Source organism: Neomonachus schauinslandi, chromosome 3 (genome assembly GCF_002201575.2).
Source record: "Neomonachus schauinslandi chromosome 3, ASM220157v2, whole genome shotgun sequence".
In the NCBI taxonomy this organism is placed as follows: Eukaryota; Metazoa; Chordata; class Mammalia; order Carnivora; family Phocidae; genus Neomonachus; species Neomonachus schauinslandi.
Window position 1 is genome coordinate 142,525,486 of NC_058405.1, and position 17,338 is coordinate 142,542,823.

The window sequence follows — 17,338 nt, forward strand, 5'->3', positions numbered from 1 at the left end:
GAGATTAATACATGTAAGATGCTCACCACAGGGCCTGACACTTGAGAGTAGCCATTAATGAAACTACTGTTATCAATAAAAGACAGTCTTACAACCAACGCAAGAATACCGCGAGATATATCATCTTAAAAGCCAAACACAGTTTAACTCTTGTATCTAAAGCAATATGTGAGGAGCTACCAGTAACATTTAAAAGACTTTGTATATGGTCCCTTCAGCATTTTCTCTTGTCCCCACCATCACCCCAAAAGCAGGACTCATTATAACATGTGAGTTTTCTTTCTTTTTAAGGAGACACTAAGAGATCTCCACTATAAATATACATCCTTCCCTTCCAGTAGCTTGCCCTTCCCCTGTAGGCCCAAGACAACGGTTCTCAACTGTAGGGTAGAGAAATACCACAGACAGGATTATTAAAAATTCCGATTTCCAAGGCTTCATTCCCAGAGTTAGTAATTTGGTGGATCGAGGGCAAGCCCTAGAAGTTGAATTTTTAAAAAGAGAACAACTGATGCAAACAAATGTCTATAGATTTTAGCAAACATTGATGTTTGTTTCATAATATGTACTTGCTTTGCTATTATCATCCAGTGTAAACATTTGTATTTCCTACATGAAGTAGAAAGAGAGATCAGGATTAAACCTCTCCACAGCCTACAGATTATTATTTTTAAAGGACTAAAATGTCTCACTAAGTATATTTTTTATTGACGAGCAAAGTAAGCTCTTTGAAAAAGTAAATATGTAAGATTTTGCTTCAGAAAATAGGAGAGATTTTTTTTTAAAAGATTCCAGGAGGACAATGAAATGAGATAACTTTGTCTCTAATGATATTCTACAAACCATTCATTTCAGAAATTAGGGTTCTTGTCTAAAAAATAAAATTACCTCTCATGTTTAAACTCACAGAAGCCTTTAAGGTATTTCAAACCTATGAATGTGTATCCGCATGTTTTTCTTCAGTGTTTACTACATCTTCTGAGTTCTTATGAAGATCGGATTCACCTACAACACAAGCAAACAAAAACAAAATAAGCCTGTGGAAAAAAACTAATAAGGTCAGGAACCTAAAGCAATTTAGTCACATGTTGAAGATTCAGTTTTACAATGGATTTTGTGGTACATTTCTCCAAAGGTACTAAATACTTTCTTTCCAGACTACGGATTTATAGAGTACAACAAGGCATCTTCTGGTGGTTGTATAACGTTGTGAAGTTGCAATTTATTCTGGTACTACAGAACTGAAATAGATGGGACATGTTTAAACATTTATTAAATCAAACATAAAAATTATGCATGCTTTTCTTGAATTTTGGGGGGGAGGACCAGAGGGAGAGGGAGAGAGAGAGGATCTTAAGCAGGCTCCAGGCCTAGCACAAGCCCGAGGTGGGGCTTGATTCTCACAACCCTGAGATCACGACCTGAGCCGAAATCAAGAGTGGATGCTTACCCGACTGAGTCACTCAGGCACCCCTTTCTTGAATTTTCTAAAACAAGTTGTTTTAAACAAATGCTCTAATGATCAGTGTCTTTTACCACACACCCCTTAGTTGCTATGAATTTAAACAAAGGACTATTAAGAGAATAGTAATTTTTAAGATAAGACATAATCTGCCAAAACACACTAATGGAATTTATAATCCAAGAATCACTCATCTTGTATATGAACCTTGAAGAAAAAAACATGAACGTGGAAAATGTGCCAACATTTCTAGAGAGGTTACAGAGAATCTATCAAAAATAAAAATATAAAGCAAAGTGTATAGATAAGAGAGTCTTATGTGAAAAAGAAAGTAAACAAAATTAGCAGAAATTGATTTTTGAGTCAGTTACTCAAAATACTTTGATATTTCAGGAATTAGTCATATATGATGGCATGCTCTTTCTGTTTGAAATTTGATCAAAAATATACTAAGAATTAAGGGCGTCTGGGTGGCACAGTCGGTAAAGTGTCTTGCTCTTGGTTTCTGCTCAGGTCGTGATCTCAGGGTCGTGAGATCCAGCCCCAAGGGGCCTTCTGCACTCAGCAAGGAGTCTGCCTAAGATTCTCTCTCCCTCTCCCTCTCCCTCTGCCCCTCTCTGCTCCGCTCACGCACTCTTTCTCCCTCTCTCTGTCGCTCAAAATATATATATATATGTGTGTGTATGTGTGTGTGTGTGTGTAAATTAACAGTTAAGCTTTACACCAGTTATCTTTCAGATAATTTCTTTAACATATATTGTAAGCCTGTTGTCTCAGTTACAACAGATTTTTTTATTGAGGTTATAAAATTAATATATAAATCTTATGGGGTGTTAATACAAAGCAAAATTATTTTGTTTCCTGCTTTCTCTTTAAAATACATTCAAAGGGGAAAGTTATCTTCTATCCCAGGATGAAATTTTCAGGTAGTATCATCACTTTTGCAATCATCTTTAGACAATAAAAATATTGTGTGATCCCATTAAGTTGCCAAAGTCTCAATTCTGATATTAGATACTCTGGTCACGTATATTACACATCAATCTTAAAACAAAGATCATAGAAGATTCCTTTCCAACTTTGAGTTTGTGGCAGAGCCCAGAAATGGTGTATGGCTGGGGGATGGTTGATGTTTCTGTTTCACTCTCCCGCAACGGGCTGCCTTGACTCCTGAGCCGGAGCAAGGGAGAAAAAGGGCTGAGAGGAGAAGCCAAGCTCCTACCTGACCAGCACCGTGGTAAGACGGCTTCGTACTCGCTAGACCTGGCAGGTGTTTGGAGCTAATTCTCCTGTGAACACATTCACAGGCTCTTCAGGGACTTCTTGCCAGAGGCCATGGCTAAAGATGTCTCACCACCTTGCTATGTGCACGTGAAACTCGGGTTCCTGTACAGTGTTCACAGCCCCCGGGAATTTTATTATTGTATCTTTAGCTTCTGTCTGCTGAGGTCCCTTCATCCTTCCAAATATGGGTGGGCCACATTTGGTTCACACAAAACACTCATGAGGCAGTTGTTCCCATAAATTACGTGAGGGAAGACTGAAACTTACATAGCAGCCTCTCATATGGCTCATCTGTCACCAGCTACTCTTTTACATTTCACTTAAGAATTAGACTCCATTCCTAATATCCCTGAGGGTCCTGGTGCAGTTCTCTTCTCTTGATTTGAGCTAAAGAGGGAAGCATTTCTACACCTTTCCCAACAGCAGATAGCTCCTTAAAGAAAATCTTCTCACAAATCCTTTCAACCATTAACAACCTGCCCCTTTCATTTGTTTGAGTTGGGTAAGGATCATAAGCATCCCATAATTGGCTTTGAATCTTCTTTGAAATTCCTGTCTCACAGGATTTATTTCTGACATCTTAGACTCTTGGCTTAAACTTCTGATTTAATATTCTGTTACTTAGGACTAGATTAGAACAGAACAGAGTGAAAAGAATAGGCTGAACTAAAAGAGGAATATAACTAATTCACTGGTTCTTAAAATTTTTGAGAGAACCTTTTACAATGGGAAAAACACTAAGGATAAAGAACTCACCAGTAACAAAAGTGGATGAGAAACAAAATCATCAAGTGGGAATAATACAGCAATTACAATTTACAATCCTTGTTAAAATTAGTTCATATGTATTCTAACATGAACATATTGTTATATATTGGTTTATTACATCAGTAATGAGTGATCTGAGTAAGAAAGAATATAAATTAATGCATAAGAATGACAAATTTTATTATTAATAATAATATTAGCAGCAACAGCAAAAACAGTAAACATTTAGAGAATATTTACACTATGCTAAGTGCTTCATATATTTTATCATTTAATTCCCCCCCCCCAACAATTTTTATTGCCCAAGGTCACATATCATCTAAGGAGAAGAGCTGGACCTTCAACCCCCGAACCATGTACTTCACTACTAAACCAAAGAGTTTGGTCGCACAGTGCTAACACCCTGACCCAAAGGGACAAGTTTCCATTGGATTTGAAAGAGTAAAAGCATTCCTTGTTGCTTGGAGAGATACAATTGCAAAGTTTCAAGTTGAGAAGTGTAAACATGTCATTTTTCTGACAAGCTACTAGGATTCAAAATTCAGTTCTTCAGAGAAGAATGAGTAGTTTGATAGTAAGAACTGTGAGAAGCATTTTCTAAGAAATAAAACTCTTTTTACTGCCACTCTGTGTAGTAAAACTTGCAGTAGGAGACGGCTAAGGACTCAGATACCAGGGTCACACAATCCTACACTCAGGAGGATTTCAAAGCAAAAGGCTACAAGAAGGAATCAAATAGTTTCTTGTTAATACCATGGAGGAGAAATAATGATTTGTGACTCTAGGAGTAAACTGTTCAATTTAAAATTCAACATAAATATGTGACTGGGGTGAGTATCTATGCTTAAAAAAATCAAAAGCTGTGCATTAGTAAAAACCCTGTTACCATTTTTGTGTCAATGATTTCTGACTCTCCACCCTGCAATATCACAACCAATCATCCACTGTAGACATGAGGGATTTCAAACTGCACTGTTTTCCTTGCATATTCATCCACAACAAGAGCAATAAATTGTCTCTAACCTAGAGATGGCAAACATCACAAGTTTCCTAATTTTTAGTGTTTATGATCAAATTCTTCAGTGGAGAGAAGACTTTTTTTGTATGAGTTTCCATTTACAGAAGAAAGAGTCAGGAGAGTATGTCCCCTTTGATTTTGTTCTTCATTTTCCCCATGGAGATGAAAACTACTTACAATCTTCATCAAGCTGAATATATAATTGTTAGCAAGTAGTTACCTGCTGCAGAAAGCAGATTTGGTAAATACTGGTGGTATGCAGAATCTAAAATTCTAGGAGTCTTTAGATGTTCCTAATAATAGAATGTAAATGTTGTTTGACAAATTTGTAGACTGGTTGAATTGGGGAAAACTAAACCCCAAACAAATAATTATTTCTTCCATCTTATTTAGCTTTAAGTCACAAATCGCAGAGGGCTTAGTTGGTAGTTATCTTGACTAAGGTTCAAAAATCAGCCAAAATAGAAGCTAGTTTCACATATCCAGCTATCCTTTAACCTGGGATGAGAAGGGTTAGTGCTCTTTAAAAATGCCTTCCATGATATTTTTTTCCTCTCCTATGTACATCCTCCCATCTAACTTAGGCTGGCTGTGAGGAGAGGCTATTTGAAGGGATGTGTGGAGAGTGTCCCATCTACTTAGAGTTTTTAAAAGTTGTAGTGGAATAAATTGCTTCTCTTGGTCGTAATGCAAGTTGTTCCTATTACAGTATGCTTATAAATTGTAAATCCATGCTTTAAAATAAAAGCACTTTAAGCAATTAGTCACACAGCACTTTATTGATCTACAACATTTAGCCAGGATTGTGGGGAGTGATGCAATCTTTAATCTATCAAGACTCATATAACAGGATTACTCTCATGATGGAGGTGAATTTATTTAAAATAAATCATGGGTGCTCTATTATTTCTACATTACTAACATCAAAACTATTATCTCATTCTTGTTGAACTTCTTATTTGATGAGATTTCTATTTCTTACCAGTCTCTGGATTTTCTTTAATCAGCAGACTTGCTCAGCATGTTTTAAAGAAGCCTAGCCCAAGATGGAAGGGTGATTTGGGAACATAGGACCCTTCTGAATGAGTCCCATGAGTTAATATTATTGAATGGGTCTTTGTCCTGAATACCTCTTTATTTCCACGAAAGTGTCCTGATACAAATCAAAATTAGTCAATACTTCCAACATCACTCACTACCAGTTGTCTTGCTAAAGAATGAGCCTATGTTGGGCTTCAAAGAGGTTACGGAAATGAAGTTTCGACATTAGATTCTTGAAGATTTTCACCATTTCTTCTTGAAGGCTTATGTATTAAATCCTACCTGAAGAGATCCCTTGGATCATTTTTATTTACCTTCATTTTTTCATAATTTCTTCATAGAAATTAAATATATGAAAGAAAGGTCAAAGATTTCAGCTATGTCTTTTTTTCATGATTTCTGAGAATTCCCTACATTCCTATAGTATGGAATGTATACTGCGCCTGGGTGGCTCAGTTGGTTAAACGACTGCTTTCAGCTCAGGTCATGATCCTGGAGTCCCTGGATCGAGTCCCGCATCGGGCTCCCTGCTCGGCAGGGAGTCTGCTTCTCCCTCTGACCCTCCCCCCTCTCATGTGCTCTCTCTCATTCTCTCTCTCTCAAATAAAAAAAAAAAAAAAAACAACAACAAGGGAACATTATATTAGCCAAAGTATGAACAGAAGTCCCAGAAGGAGTAAAGTCAGAACTAAAGAGTTTGGACTGTATTTGGTCTAAATTTAGGCATACTTTAAGGGATAAAAGCTAAGACGGTAAAATATTCTTTTGGAAAGTAAGTGAATTGCTATAAACTAAGTTTGCTGGATTAGCTAAAATCTTTTCCTTTTGAGAGCACTTAGGTGTACAGAATACCCTTTTTAAAATTTGTTGTTGTTGTTTTTTTTCCTAAAGGATTCTATGCCAAGAAAAAATAAAGGCAAGTATCTTAAGTGGCAGAATCCTTGACAGAAAGCATTTAGATAAAGGTTGTTCATTTTCAGCTCTACAAATTGGGCAGCTATATCCGTCATTCGGAATAAGCCACTTCCATTCCTTCACTCACTCCTGCAGAAAACTGGATGAACTTGAGAGATACTTTGAAGAGATACTTTCCAGGTAATTTTGATGGACTAATTAAGAATGGAAAGGTGATAGAAGAGTCAAGATCAATTTACAATACATCCACTCAATTGATGGAATTGATCCATTGCATATTTTCTCATGAAATATTCCATTGCTTTATCTCATATCAAAATTATTGTGATCAAGTAGTGTTCTTCTATCATATACTTCCTTAAGGAAGCCTTCTATGAGATCTCCATGTAGTTTGAAGGCACATATGTGAGCCCAGGAGAGAATAAGAATTACTGCAGAAAGCACTAAATTCTAAATTCTTCACATGTATTGACTCATCTAATCTTCACAACAGCTCTTGAGATAGACACAATTTTTACGATCCTCACTTTAAAAATCAGCAAATTGAAACAGAGAGATAAAATAACTTGCTCAATGTTACACAGCAAGTAAGTGATGGGACCAGGATTGAACAGATAGTCTAGGTCCAGAGTTCTAGGTCCTAACTCTTCACTATGCAGCCTTCCTGGGTAAAGTTCATTTAATAGCTATGTTTTTTTCTTTCCTTAGTATGAGTTTATGCCTTATCTTTGAAATTAAATCTGACGGTAAATGATAGGTTTTTTTTTTTCCTAAGGCAGAGACAGAGAATAAGAATAAATAAACTTCTTTGTGAAAATATGTTCTTTGGTATTAGACACAAAGCCAGTCTCAGCCAATTAATTATTGGGGTGTTTCTACTAGTCTACTACAATTAACCATTAAGTCAACTGTTAGGGAATCACAGTAAAGAAGGTATATAAGAGCAGCTCTTAAAAAGACAGGTTTTTCAGGGGGAAAATAACTTGGCTAAACTTATAAACTGAATTATATATTGGACAAGTCATTCTCAAATCCCACAAAAGAACAGTATATGGAGCCATTTTACTCCTGATGTTCACTTCTACTATAATAGAAATACCTTTTCAAGGATATCTGTCCCTTCAATTTTTATCAATCTTTTTTTTTTTTAGTGGCAGAGAACTATTACAGAATTTGTTCAGAAAAATGGTAGAATTGATGGAAAAGATAAAGTTTATGAAAGTCACATTACCTTTTTGATGTTTTAGAAAAGGAACCTCCAAAGTGAAAATATAAGCTTTATTGCAGAAATGACACAATAAGTGATTAGATGCTCAAAGAAAATTAATTGACACAACATATTATCCTAGTAAAGAGAAATGCTACAAAATGCCATTTAGATATTTGAAAACATAAAGATGCTGGCGTAGCCATAGCAGTTCAACCAGGTCAATTAAGGAATTTGTAGCTTTTGTGGTCAGTGATACCAATTGTGCAATCTGCAAAAATGGATTCCTTTTCTCTCATGGGGCCAGGCAGATTTCCAGCAAGTAGATTGAAATCTCCAAGTTTTTTGGTCAAACTAGAGCTGCCACCACGCATGAGGTTTTACTTAAGGAGGTTTACTGATCAGGAAAACTGAACACTTGTATGAACTGGTTTTTGCTTTTGAAAAAAAGGGTACTTATTTAAAAAAACCTTGAGACAATATTATTAAAAAGTTGTGAAGAACTAAATTATACTTGGCATTTGTAATTATCCATGTCTGTAGGAATTATGGTGGAAAAATTATGAAGGTAAATATAATTGATTTCTTTTTTTTAAAGGTTTTATTTATTTGTCAGAGAGAGAGAGAGCACAAGCAGGGGGAGCAGCAGGCAGAGGGAAAGGGAGAAGCAGGCTCCCCTCTGAGCAAGGAGCTCAATGTGGGCTCGATCCCAGGACCCATCCCAGGCAGATGCTTAACCAACTGAGCCACCCAGATGTCCCAATTGATTTTTTTCTTAATTTTCAATATATTTTACTTTTGCTCCTAAAACCTTTTGTGATTTTTGTATTCATCAATAGTGGTCTTGAAATGATTTTTTTTTTCCTAATTCAACTTATTTTTTTCACCATTTGATTTGTTGCCTAAAAAGCCTGGATTCTCAGGAGCTCAATTCTAGTTGATTTCAAATAGAGTAGACACCCTCAGAATCAAATAAGAGGCTATCTTGCAGGATATTAATATTGTCTACTAGCAAATAGTATACAAGTATTAGGATGTAGGACCATATTCTATAAAGAAATAATATGGAATCTGTGACTTATTTTAAAAATAAAAATATAATCGTACTTCCTGTCCTTTTGCCTTTTTCTAGTAATATATTTTGATAATCCCAACAAAATATCGAATTCTTTGTAGAGATACAGAGTTAGAGGACCAATGCTCTTAAATAGGTTATGACTTGACTTTTAGGTATGATTACATTCTATCATTCCTTAATCTACTGAGAAAGCATCAAGAAAATCATTAAACTTTTCTTTTGCGTGTCTCTCATAAGTTATAGTCATGCACAATATAATCCTACTTTTTATAATTTCATATAAATACCATAAGTAATTTCTTTAGAGGCACCTGGGTGGCTCAGTCAGTTAAGCGTCTGCCTTTGGCTCAGGTCATGCTCCCAGGGTCCTGGGATCAAGCCCCACATCGGGCTCCCTGCTCCGCGGGAAGCCTGCTTCTCCCTCTCCCACTCCCCCTGCTTGTGCGCTCTCTCTCTGACAAATAAATAAATAAAACCTTTAAAAAAATAAGTAATTTCTTTAACTCATAAGCATTTGGTAAACTCATAAATATTATGGTAAAGTATAGGAGGACATTTTTGGCTGAATACAGGTTTCAGAGCAATTTTTAAATCATTGGAAGTTAAGTTTCTTCCCTTTACTATTCACAAGCCTTTATATTGCCTAAATCTTTAGGAGAGTTATAGAAATATATTTTTAAGGAAAAGAATATTGGACACTGAAAAAATACACTGAAACATAGATACTGAAAATTTTACCATAGGAATTACTTATATTTATTCATTTGTATATAAATGTAGGATACACTGTGTATGAACCAATATATGTCTTAAGTTCTGCGTGACCCAACTAAAATGATGGTAAAGACAGAATGAGTTAAAATTGTTAAGTGTAACAATGAAATAGTGCTTGAGAAAGAAAAAAAAATGATTTGTAATACTCAATAAGGACCATCTGTTAGAGTGCCCTTGACCAAATAGAAAGAACAAGAGGCATGCCTCGGATGGAGAGGATCAGTGGAACCTTCTGGGAATAATTTCATATATCTGACTACATCCAACTATGGATACAATCTCAAAAGATAAATCAGCTTTACTTCCAAATTGAGTAAGGAGCACATCTTTCTACTTGTGTTGCTACCAGCACAGATCTCTGCTTGTCCTCATCCCGGCACCCGTGGAGAAACCATTTCTTCATCACTGAGCCAGCCCATAATCACTAGGGAATGCAAGCCTGCTCCTTCTGCCTTCTTTCCAACTTCTATTGTCCGTGTAAATACAAGTGGGGAGTTCACACACTCGAACAGTATCACTTAAAATGCCCCCAAATTCTTTTTTTTTAATACTTTATTTAGAGAGAGAGAAAGAGAGCGAGCAAGCAGGGGGGAGGAGCAGAGGGGTAGGGAGAGGGACAAGCAGACTCTGTGCTGAGCATGGAGCCCTACACAGGCTCAATCTCACGACCCCGAGATCACACCCGAGCCAAAACCAAGAGTCAGACGCTTAACCAACTGAGCCACCCGGTGCCCCCAAATGCCCCTAAATTCTGCTGCTGTTACAGTTCCTCCATCAGCAAACAGTTTGGGCAAGACTTCTGTAAGAAAATTTAGAAAATGTAAATAAACTAACCTGTCATAACTAACTTCTAGAAGATGATCCAGAAACTATCCAGAAGGTTACTGGCTTTGAATTTAGACAAACTAGGCACAAATCCCAGCCTTTTCAAAGACTAATTGTATGGATTTCAACAACTTAAATTCTCTGAGCTACAGTTTTATCAGACTGTAATTCTGACCTTGTGAGGTTGCTGTAATAAATGTTTGTGTAAATGATCCATGGGAAGATATATAAACGATGTAAAATTCCCTCCCAAATTCATAATTTTCAACTTTTTAAAATAATATCTATGGGATATAACACACACACTTGAAAGCTTATGGGATCAGTTGTGTTGAGACTAAACAGAAGTAGATTTGATGAAGCAATTATGCTGCTCTCTGAGGTAAGTTTTCAGAAGAAGTTGTTTTCTCTTTCTGGATTTACTACTACCATGATGCTGTTTTTTGTGTACTATATTAAACTGTTAAAAGGAATGAGCAAGATTCATTTGTAATATGTGTGCAAACCTGTGATTTGGGTAACTAACTCGCCCCCGCAGACCTCAGTTTTCACGTTGGTAAAATGGTGATAGTACCTAAATCATAGGGCTGTTTGGCTGATTAAATAGGAGAGAGACCATGACAGAACTCGGTATAGCCTGACAAGTAAATGTGTACTTAGTAGAAAAGGATTCTGCATTCTATTTAGCATTAAGACCAATAAGATTACAAACATCCACTTTCATACATACTGTAATACACAATACTGCATTTTAAGATATTTCAAATACGAATAACAATACATAAGGTTTAATTAGTGAACCTATCACAGTCTATTAAAATGTCATGTTAATCATAATGTAAATTTGATCTTTTAAAAATATTTTAATACTTTCCCATCAGTTTTAATTATCTCCTTTATTTCTGGTGGGAAAATCTTTTAGTTTTGTGTTTTAATTTTTCAAGCAATGATACAAAACCTATTTTTTTAAATTTTCTTTTTCCTGTTGAGAAAATCTATGAAGTTTTCTAGCAAGGTATGATTTTAGATAATTCTGTTTGACTAAAATATTATTACATATTCAGTACATTTCAAATAAATTATAAAATGTGAAAAAGTAAGAAAATATCTAACTTAGTAACTCTTATGATGATTTTCTGATTACAAAGACAGGTCATAGGTACAGTGATTAAGTTTTTTAAAAATGTCCTGATGATGATAGGAGATAAAGCTTTTTATAGGGATTCTAACGAAGTTGAAAATAACTAACCAAATCATGAGCATTCCAGACACGCCTAGGCATGCGTGAAGAACTAGAGATGTCATTTTAGACCATTAATCAGGCTTTTGTTTTGTTAAATGGGTTAGATTTGAGGCCAGAGCTAAATTGTTCTGTACAACGGAGGGGATTTTAGTGGCCAAGAGGGGAAAGAGAGGAGTTGAGATTGTGAATCAAGAGGAATATGAGACTAAAAGGTTTTGGAGAAAGAATAGAGGTGAGTGATGACAAACAGATTTACATTTTGCTCGGAGGTTTATTGTTAAGACGACAAAGCTTCCAATGTCCTTGGAACTTGGAATTATTGGGGGACTATGACAAAGTCTTGAACCTAGGCCAGTGTTTTAGCAGTGTGACACCCCAAAGTTCTAGTTAGAAATTCTGGTAACAATTGCCAGAAAAGAGTAGCACCAGAAGGAGAGAACAGTCTCAGAGAGCTGGTCCCTACTTCCTGCCCATGGCTTTGATCTTATTCTGCCCCCATCACCTCTGCTCAACAGTGCAACATCCAATCCACTACTTTCGTCCCCACCATTATTTTCCCTACCCCCCAGATTTCCACTGTCACACACTTCACCCCAGAGTTTTCAGAGGCTACAAAACTCCTGTGAACTCTTGCAGTGATTGCTCATATTGCTCATCTAAGTAAAATTAGAGCAAGTGAGTAGGTTTTGGGTGTCTGAAAACAGAGCAAGTATAGATACTGTGCAAGAGAAGAGGCTTTTGGGGACCATCCCCCCATTTAGTTTTCCCTTTTTCCATTTATCAGCTTTTTATTTTCTCTTTTTAGATCTTTTTTTTTTTTTTTGAAGATTTTATTTATTTATTTGACAGAGAGACACAGAGAGAGAGGGAACACAAGCAGGGGGACTGGGAGAGGGAGAAGCAGGCTTCCCATGGAGCAGGGAGCCCGAAGCAGGGCTCGATCCCAGGACTCTGGGATCATGACCTGAGCTGAAGGCAGACGCTTAACGACTGAGCCACCAGGTGCCACTCTTTTTAGATCTTTTAGCTAACAAAAAATATATGGTACAACATAGTGGGTAATATTTCATTTATAGGGTCTCACCACTAAATTCAGACCTTCATAAAATGGAGTCAATTCTCCTCTACCCGATACTGACCAAGTTCTTTTCTGGCCTTGAGCAGGAACCACTGGAGATCTAAAGCGGAATATTCCATTAGTTCTCTTCTTCAAAAATCCTATCGGCTTTTGTTTTGCACATAGTAGGCCTCTGTAAATATTTTTGTAGTGACCTCATTAGTAGTTCTCAACTTTTTGTCAGGCTCCACAGCTTTAATATCTGCGACACACTCAAATCACAATATATCATAATATACAGTGGCTCTCGCTAGGTGGAGAGATGGTGCACACCTCCAAAGGGGAATGTTGGAATCTCCAGGAGACATGTGCAATTGGAAACATATCCTGAAAGTCCTCTCCATTCCCACTCGTATTCCAAACACTGCTTTTGGTAGGCCCCTTTTGAATGCACTTTTCTCTTCCCATTTTGAGAATGCAAGTCAGAATGTGATAAATACCCCAACTGTAGTCTGAATAAGACAGCTATGCTTACATAACTAAGGGATAGGCTTCTTGGAAAAGGCAGTTTAGCAGAGTTTTGGAAGATAGGTAGGATTTTAAGCAGCAAAGTGGAGGAGGGGGCCCAAGAAGTGAATTCCATGAGGAAGAAAGAACAAGGATGAAAGCAGAGGGGCAGAAGGCAAATGTTCCAGAGGAGATATGTGACCTAAGACACAGATATTTTAAGGGATATCGTTACCAAGGTACATGCTGTTGTTTCCTGAGTACAGCTTGCCAGGGTGAAGCTGGCTCTGATTCTAATCTGTACTTGGCTTGTCTTGACCATAAACTGATTAATTTCCTGCTCTCCCCCCTCCATGTCCTCTGCATTCATTTAAATGCACAAAAGTGTTCTATTTTGACCTACCTCTGTAAACTAGAGATAAGCCATATTGAACTTTTAAAAAATAAGATAGCCCAGAGGATGCTAATAGGCTGCCAGGGTTGAAAACTATTGAGTTCTGCCTTTATAATAAATGAATGAGTGAATGAATAAGCACATATTCACTGTTCCAACTGTATGCAAGCTCTCCTGGGGGTAAGTGACTTTGGTGAATACCACCTCTTAAAACTTCATAATTCTGTTCCATTATATCTGTTACACTTCTGCTCTACTGTACTGATAATATAACATAGAATGTCAGCTAAAGAGATTAAATTGGAAATAAGAATAAACTAAATGCATAATATATAATTTAATTTACTAATAATTTGAAATATACAATTTAAAAATTAAATACAATTTAATTTAAAAATTTTAAATACAATTTAAAAATTTAAATTACTCATTTAAACTGTTGTGTTTTTGAACCATGATTAGAGAGAAAATGAGAGCGAGCTCTAGTTGTTTTGTTTTTCCTTTGTAAGATTTTATTTATTTGGGAGAGAGAGAGCATGAGCAGTGTAAGGGGCAGAGGGAGAGGGAGAGGGACAAGCAGACTCCCCACAGCACATGGAGCCAAAGCAGGGCTCATCCCAGGACGCCGGGATCATGACCTGAACTTAAGTCAGCCGCTTAACTGACTGAGCCACCCAGATGCCCCCAGAGTGAGCTCTAGTTTTTTATCTGAAAGACTTTGCTTCCCTCCATTTGATTAATTGTCCTTTCTGAAATCTAAACAGTATGCATCTATTTTCTCAAAAAGATGCTTAGGATTTAGTCCTGGGAGTTTAAAAGTTATAATTTTGTCTACATGATGAGTTTTGATTCATTAAAAAGATAACGGGAAGGAATAACAAACATTTTACAAATAAATATTGAAAAAACATAACCTTTTAAAGTAATTCAATACAAAGTAATATGGACAAGTTGTTGTTGAAAAACAATCTATTTTTATTGTCTCTAAGCAGCAGATGTAGAATTGTTAGGAGCACTGTTAGGGACTGATAGGGATTGCTGGCAAATAAGAAAAAAACAATGGGTCCAGAACCCTAATAGAGATCTACGGGATAAAAGCACAGAGATATACCACAGAGTGATGTAGGCATGTGGCAGGGAAAGTCCTGCTGTGTAGCTGGTTTGGGTGTGATGCTTAACGATCAGGTCTCAGAAGCATTAGGAGAAAAGGAGAATGAGAGATCAAGCAAAGGGGGATGGTGAAGGTTTGGTGGCCTACAGTGGCTGAAACAGGGGGTCAAGTGTCAGAGGCAGGAGGTGGTAATAGCAAGAAGCAGATGGGGCAGGGTATGTCTAAAGAGATGAAAGGGAAAGAACAGAAGTCAAGCAAGGTGGTTATCCCAAGGTTAACATCACATTAGGAACTTCAATGGCATCTAAAAAAGAAGAAGAAAAGGAGGTTAAGAACCCTAAGTGGAATAGGCTTACTCTGCTTCAGTTAAAACACTTGAATGACAAGCTTCTGTTTGCTTCAAGCATGTAGCATGGGGCCTTCAGCTAGACACTATGTTTTGTCACAGAGAAGTAACAGAAGTTATATTATTTGTGCACCTGATTTATGGGCTAAGAAATGGATATATTATAAATATATTATTTTAAAAACCTAACTACTTAATATTCTTTTTAAATTTTTTTTTAGAAATCTGTTTTCTATCAAGATCCAAAAATTCCCTGATGAGACAGATAATAGCGACTTGCCTCATCATGGATAAAGCTCAGAAAACATGGCACTGAGTAGAAAGATATTCCTTAAAGAATGTATCCCACATGATATCATTTACACCAAAACATGCAAAACTAAACTATGTATTGTTTACAGTTACACAAATAGGAGTAACAGCTAAGAAACAAAAAAGAAAGAGAAATAATTATCATGAAATTGTTAAATCTAGTCATTCTTAAAAATAAAATTATAGAAACTTACAATTAAATATATTGTATTTAAAACAAAGGTGATAAATATCTAAAAATCTTTTCCTAATTATTTTGACCCATTTTTTCATTATCTAGGTCTTGAGGTTAATTATATCCACCAAATCTGTATGATGCAAATATCTTATGTGCACATCTTTTCCCAGCTCCCATGGTCAGAGACTTCATACTGATAGCTTGAAACTGGCCATGGTGGGAATATTTGCACCATGGATGCATCAAACTTTGTGAATCAGGGCTTCATTTATTGTTTCACTGTTGTCTACAGTGGTGGAGATAATGATTTAAAAAATAGAGATTAAATTTAAAAGTGTTTCATGTCTATAACGGCTACATTGTAAATAGCACAGAAATTTGAAGAAATTTTTTTTCCAGTATTCAAAAACCATTATCCAATCAAATGACCAAGAAGTCATTTGCATTTTCAGTGAACAAGTGAAGGCAACATACGCCTTCTATGTTTTCTAAGTTCTGACGTGTGTTTTTTATATTTCATCTTACTCCTTGATATAAATGAAAATATCGATCAAATGTGAACAACTTACATTTGTCAGTTGCAACCATAAGTGGACCAAAGACACAGAGTTTGGCAAAAATCAGTGAAAGTATTCTGTGAAAACCAATTACCTACACAGAATTCACAACAAAAGCTACTGTATATTTTATTGTTACTTTTAAATTACGTGCTACACATCCTTTCTATCAGTAACAGTCACGATAAACCTGTATATATGTGTGTGTATACACTTTTTTTGAGCCGGTTGTTAAACTTGTCAGCATGCTATTGTTTGTAGGCTGTGTTATTTACATATAGTACAAATATTTACAAATAGTACATATATGTTTTTATATGTTCTTTTGTGGTATATTTCACAATATATTTTTTAAAAAAACTAAAAAGTAAACAACTTAATTAGTCCTCTATGACTATTAAGAAAATTGAATCAGCAGATGAAAATTATCCCACAAAGAAAACAGTAGGCTTGCCTGGTTTTTGAAAGTAAATTCTGCCAAACATTCAATGCCAATTTAAGGCTCACAAACTCTCAAGAATTTAAAAACTCCGGACGCCTGGGTGGCTCAGTCGGTTAAGCATCTGCCTTTGGCTCAGGTCATGATCCCAGGGTCCTGGGAATGAACCCCAGATCAGGCTCCTGGCTCAGCAGGGAGTCTGCTTCTCTTTCTGCCTCTGCTGCTCCCTCTGCTTATGCTCTCTCTGTCTCTCTGTCTCTCTCAAATGAATAAATAAATAAAAAAATCTTTAAAAAAAAGAATTTAAAAACTCCAACTCATTTTCTGAGGCCAGTGTATCCTTAATACCAGAACTACAAGTATGAGAAAGGAAAACTGCAGGCTATTCTCATCATAAATATAGATTTTTTTTTAAATCAGCAAAAGTAATACATGAATTTTAAAAAGTTAATACATCACAATTAGTTGGGCCTAATCAAGGAATATAAGGTGGTTCAACATTAGAAAACCTATTAATATAAATCATTATATGAACCAATTAAAAAAAATTATTGAACTATTTTAAGAGCCACAGAAAAGACAGTTGAGAAAACTAAATGTTCCATGTAAAATGCATTTTCTCTGAAACCAATACTACACTATATGTTAACTAACTTGTATTTAAATTAAAAAAATTAAAAAATACATTTTCTTAACAAATTATTGATGGAAACATAACCTCATAAAGAGCAGATCAAACAAAATTAGGAAATACCACACTTAATGATGAAACATGAAACACCTTCCTTCTAAATTTAGAGACAAGCCAAATGCTATCACCGC

The 17,338-nt window shown here is 36.1% G+C and overlaps 1 protein-coding gene across 5 annotated transcripts in view; it reads right to left on the reverse strand.

Moving 5' to 3' along the window:
* Positions 1 to 793: 793 nt before the first annotated feature.
* PDE1A (phosphodiesterase 1A) overlaps positions 794 to 17,338 on the reverse strand; it is a 308,204-nt gene continuing 291,659 nt past the window's right edge. For 2 of the 5 annotated variants that reach the window (XM_021702875.1, XM_044913346.1), the window contains exon 15: positions 932 to 1,005. In XM_021702875.1, coding sequence (XP_021558550.1) covers positions 932 to 1,005 — 74 coding nt within the window. Of the gene's footprint in view, positions 1,006 to 14,549; positions 14,989 to 17,338 lie in introns of those variants that run through there. The other 3 variants (XM_021702874.1, XM_021702872.1, XM_021702873.1) reach the window with 3 other exon arrangements.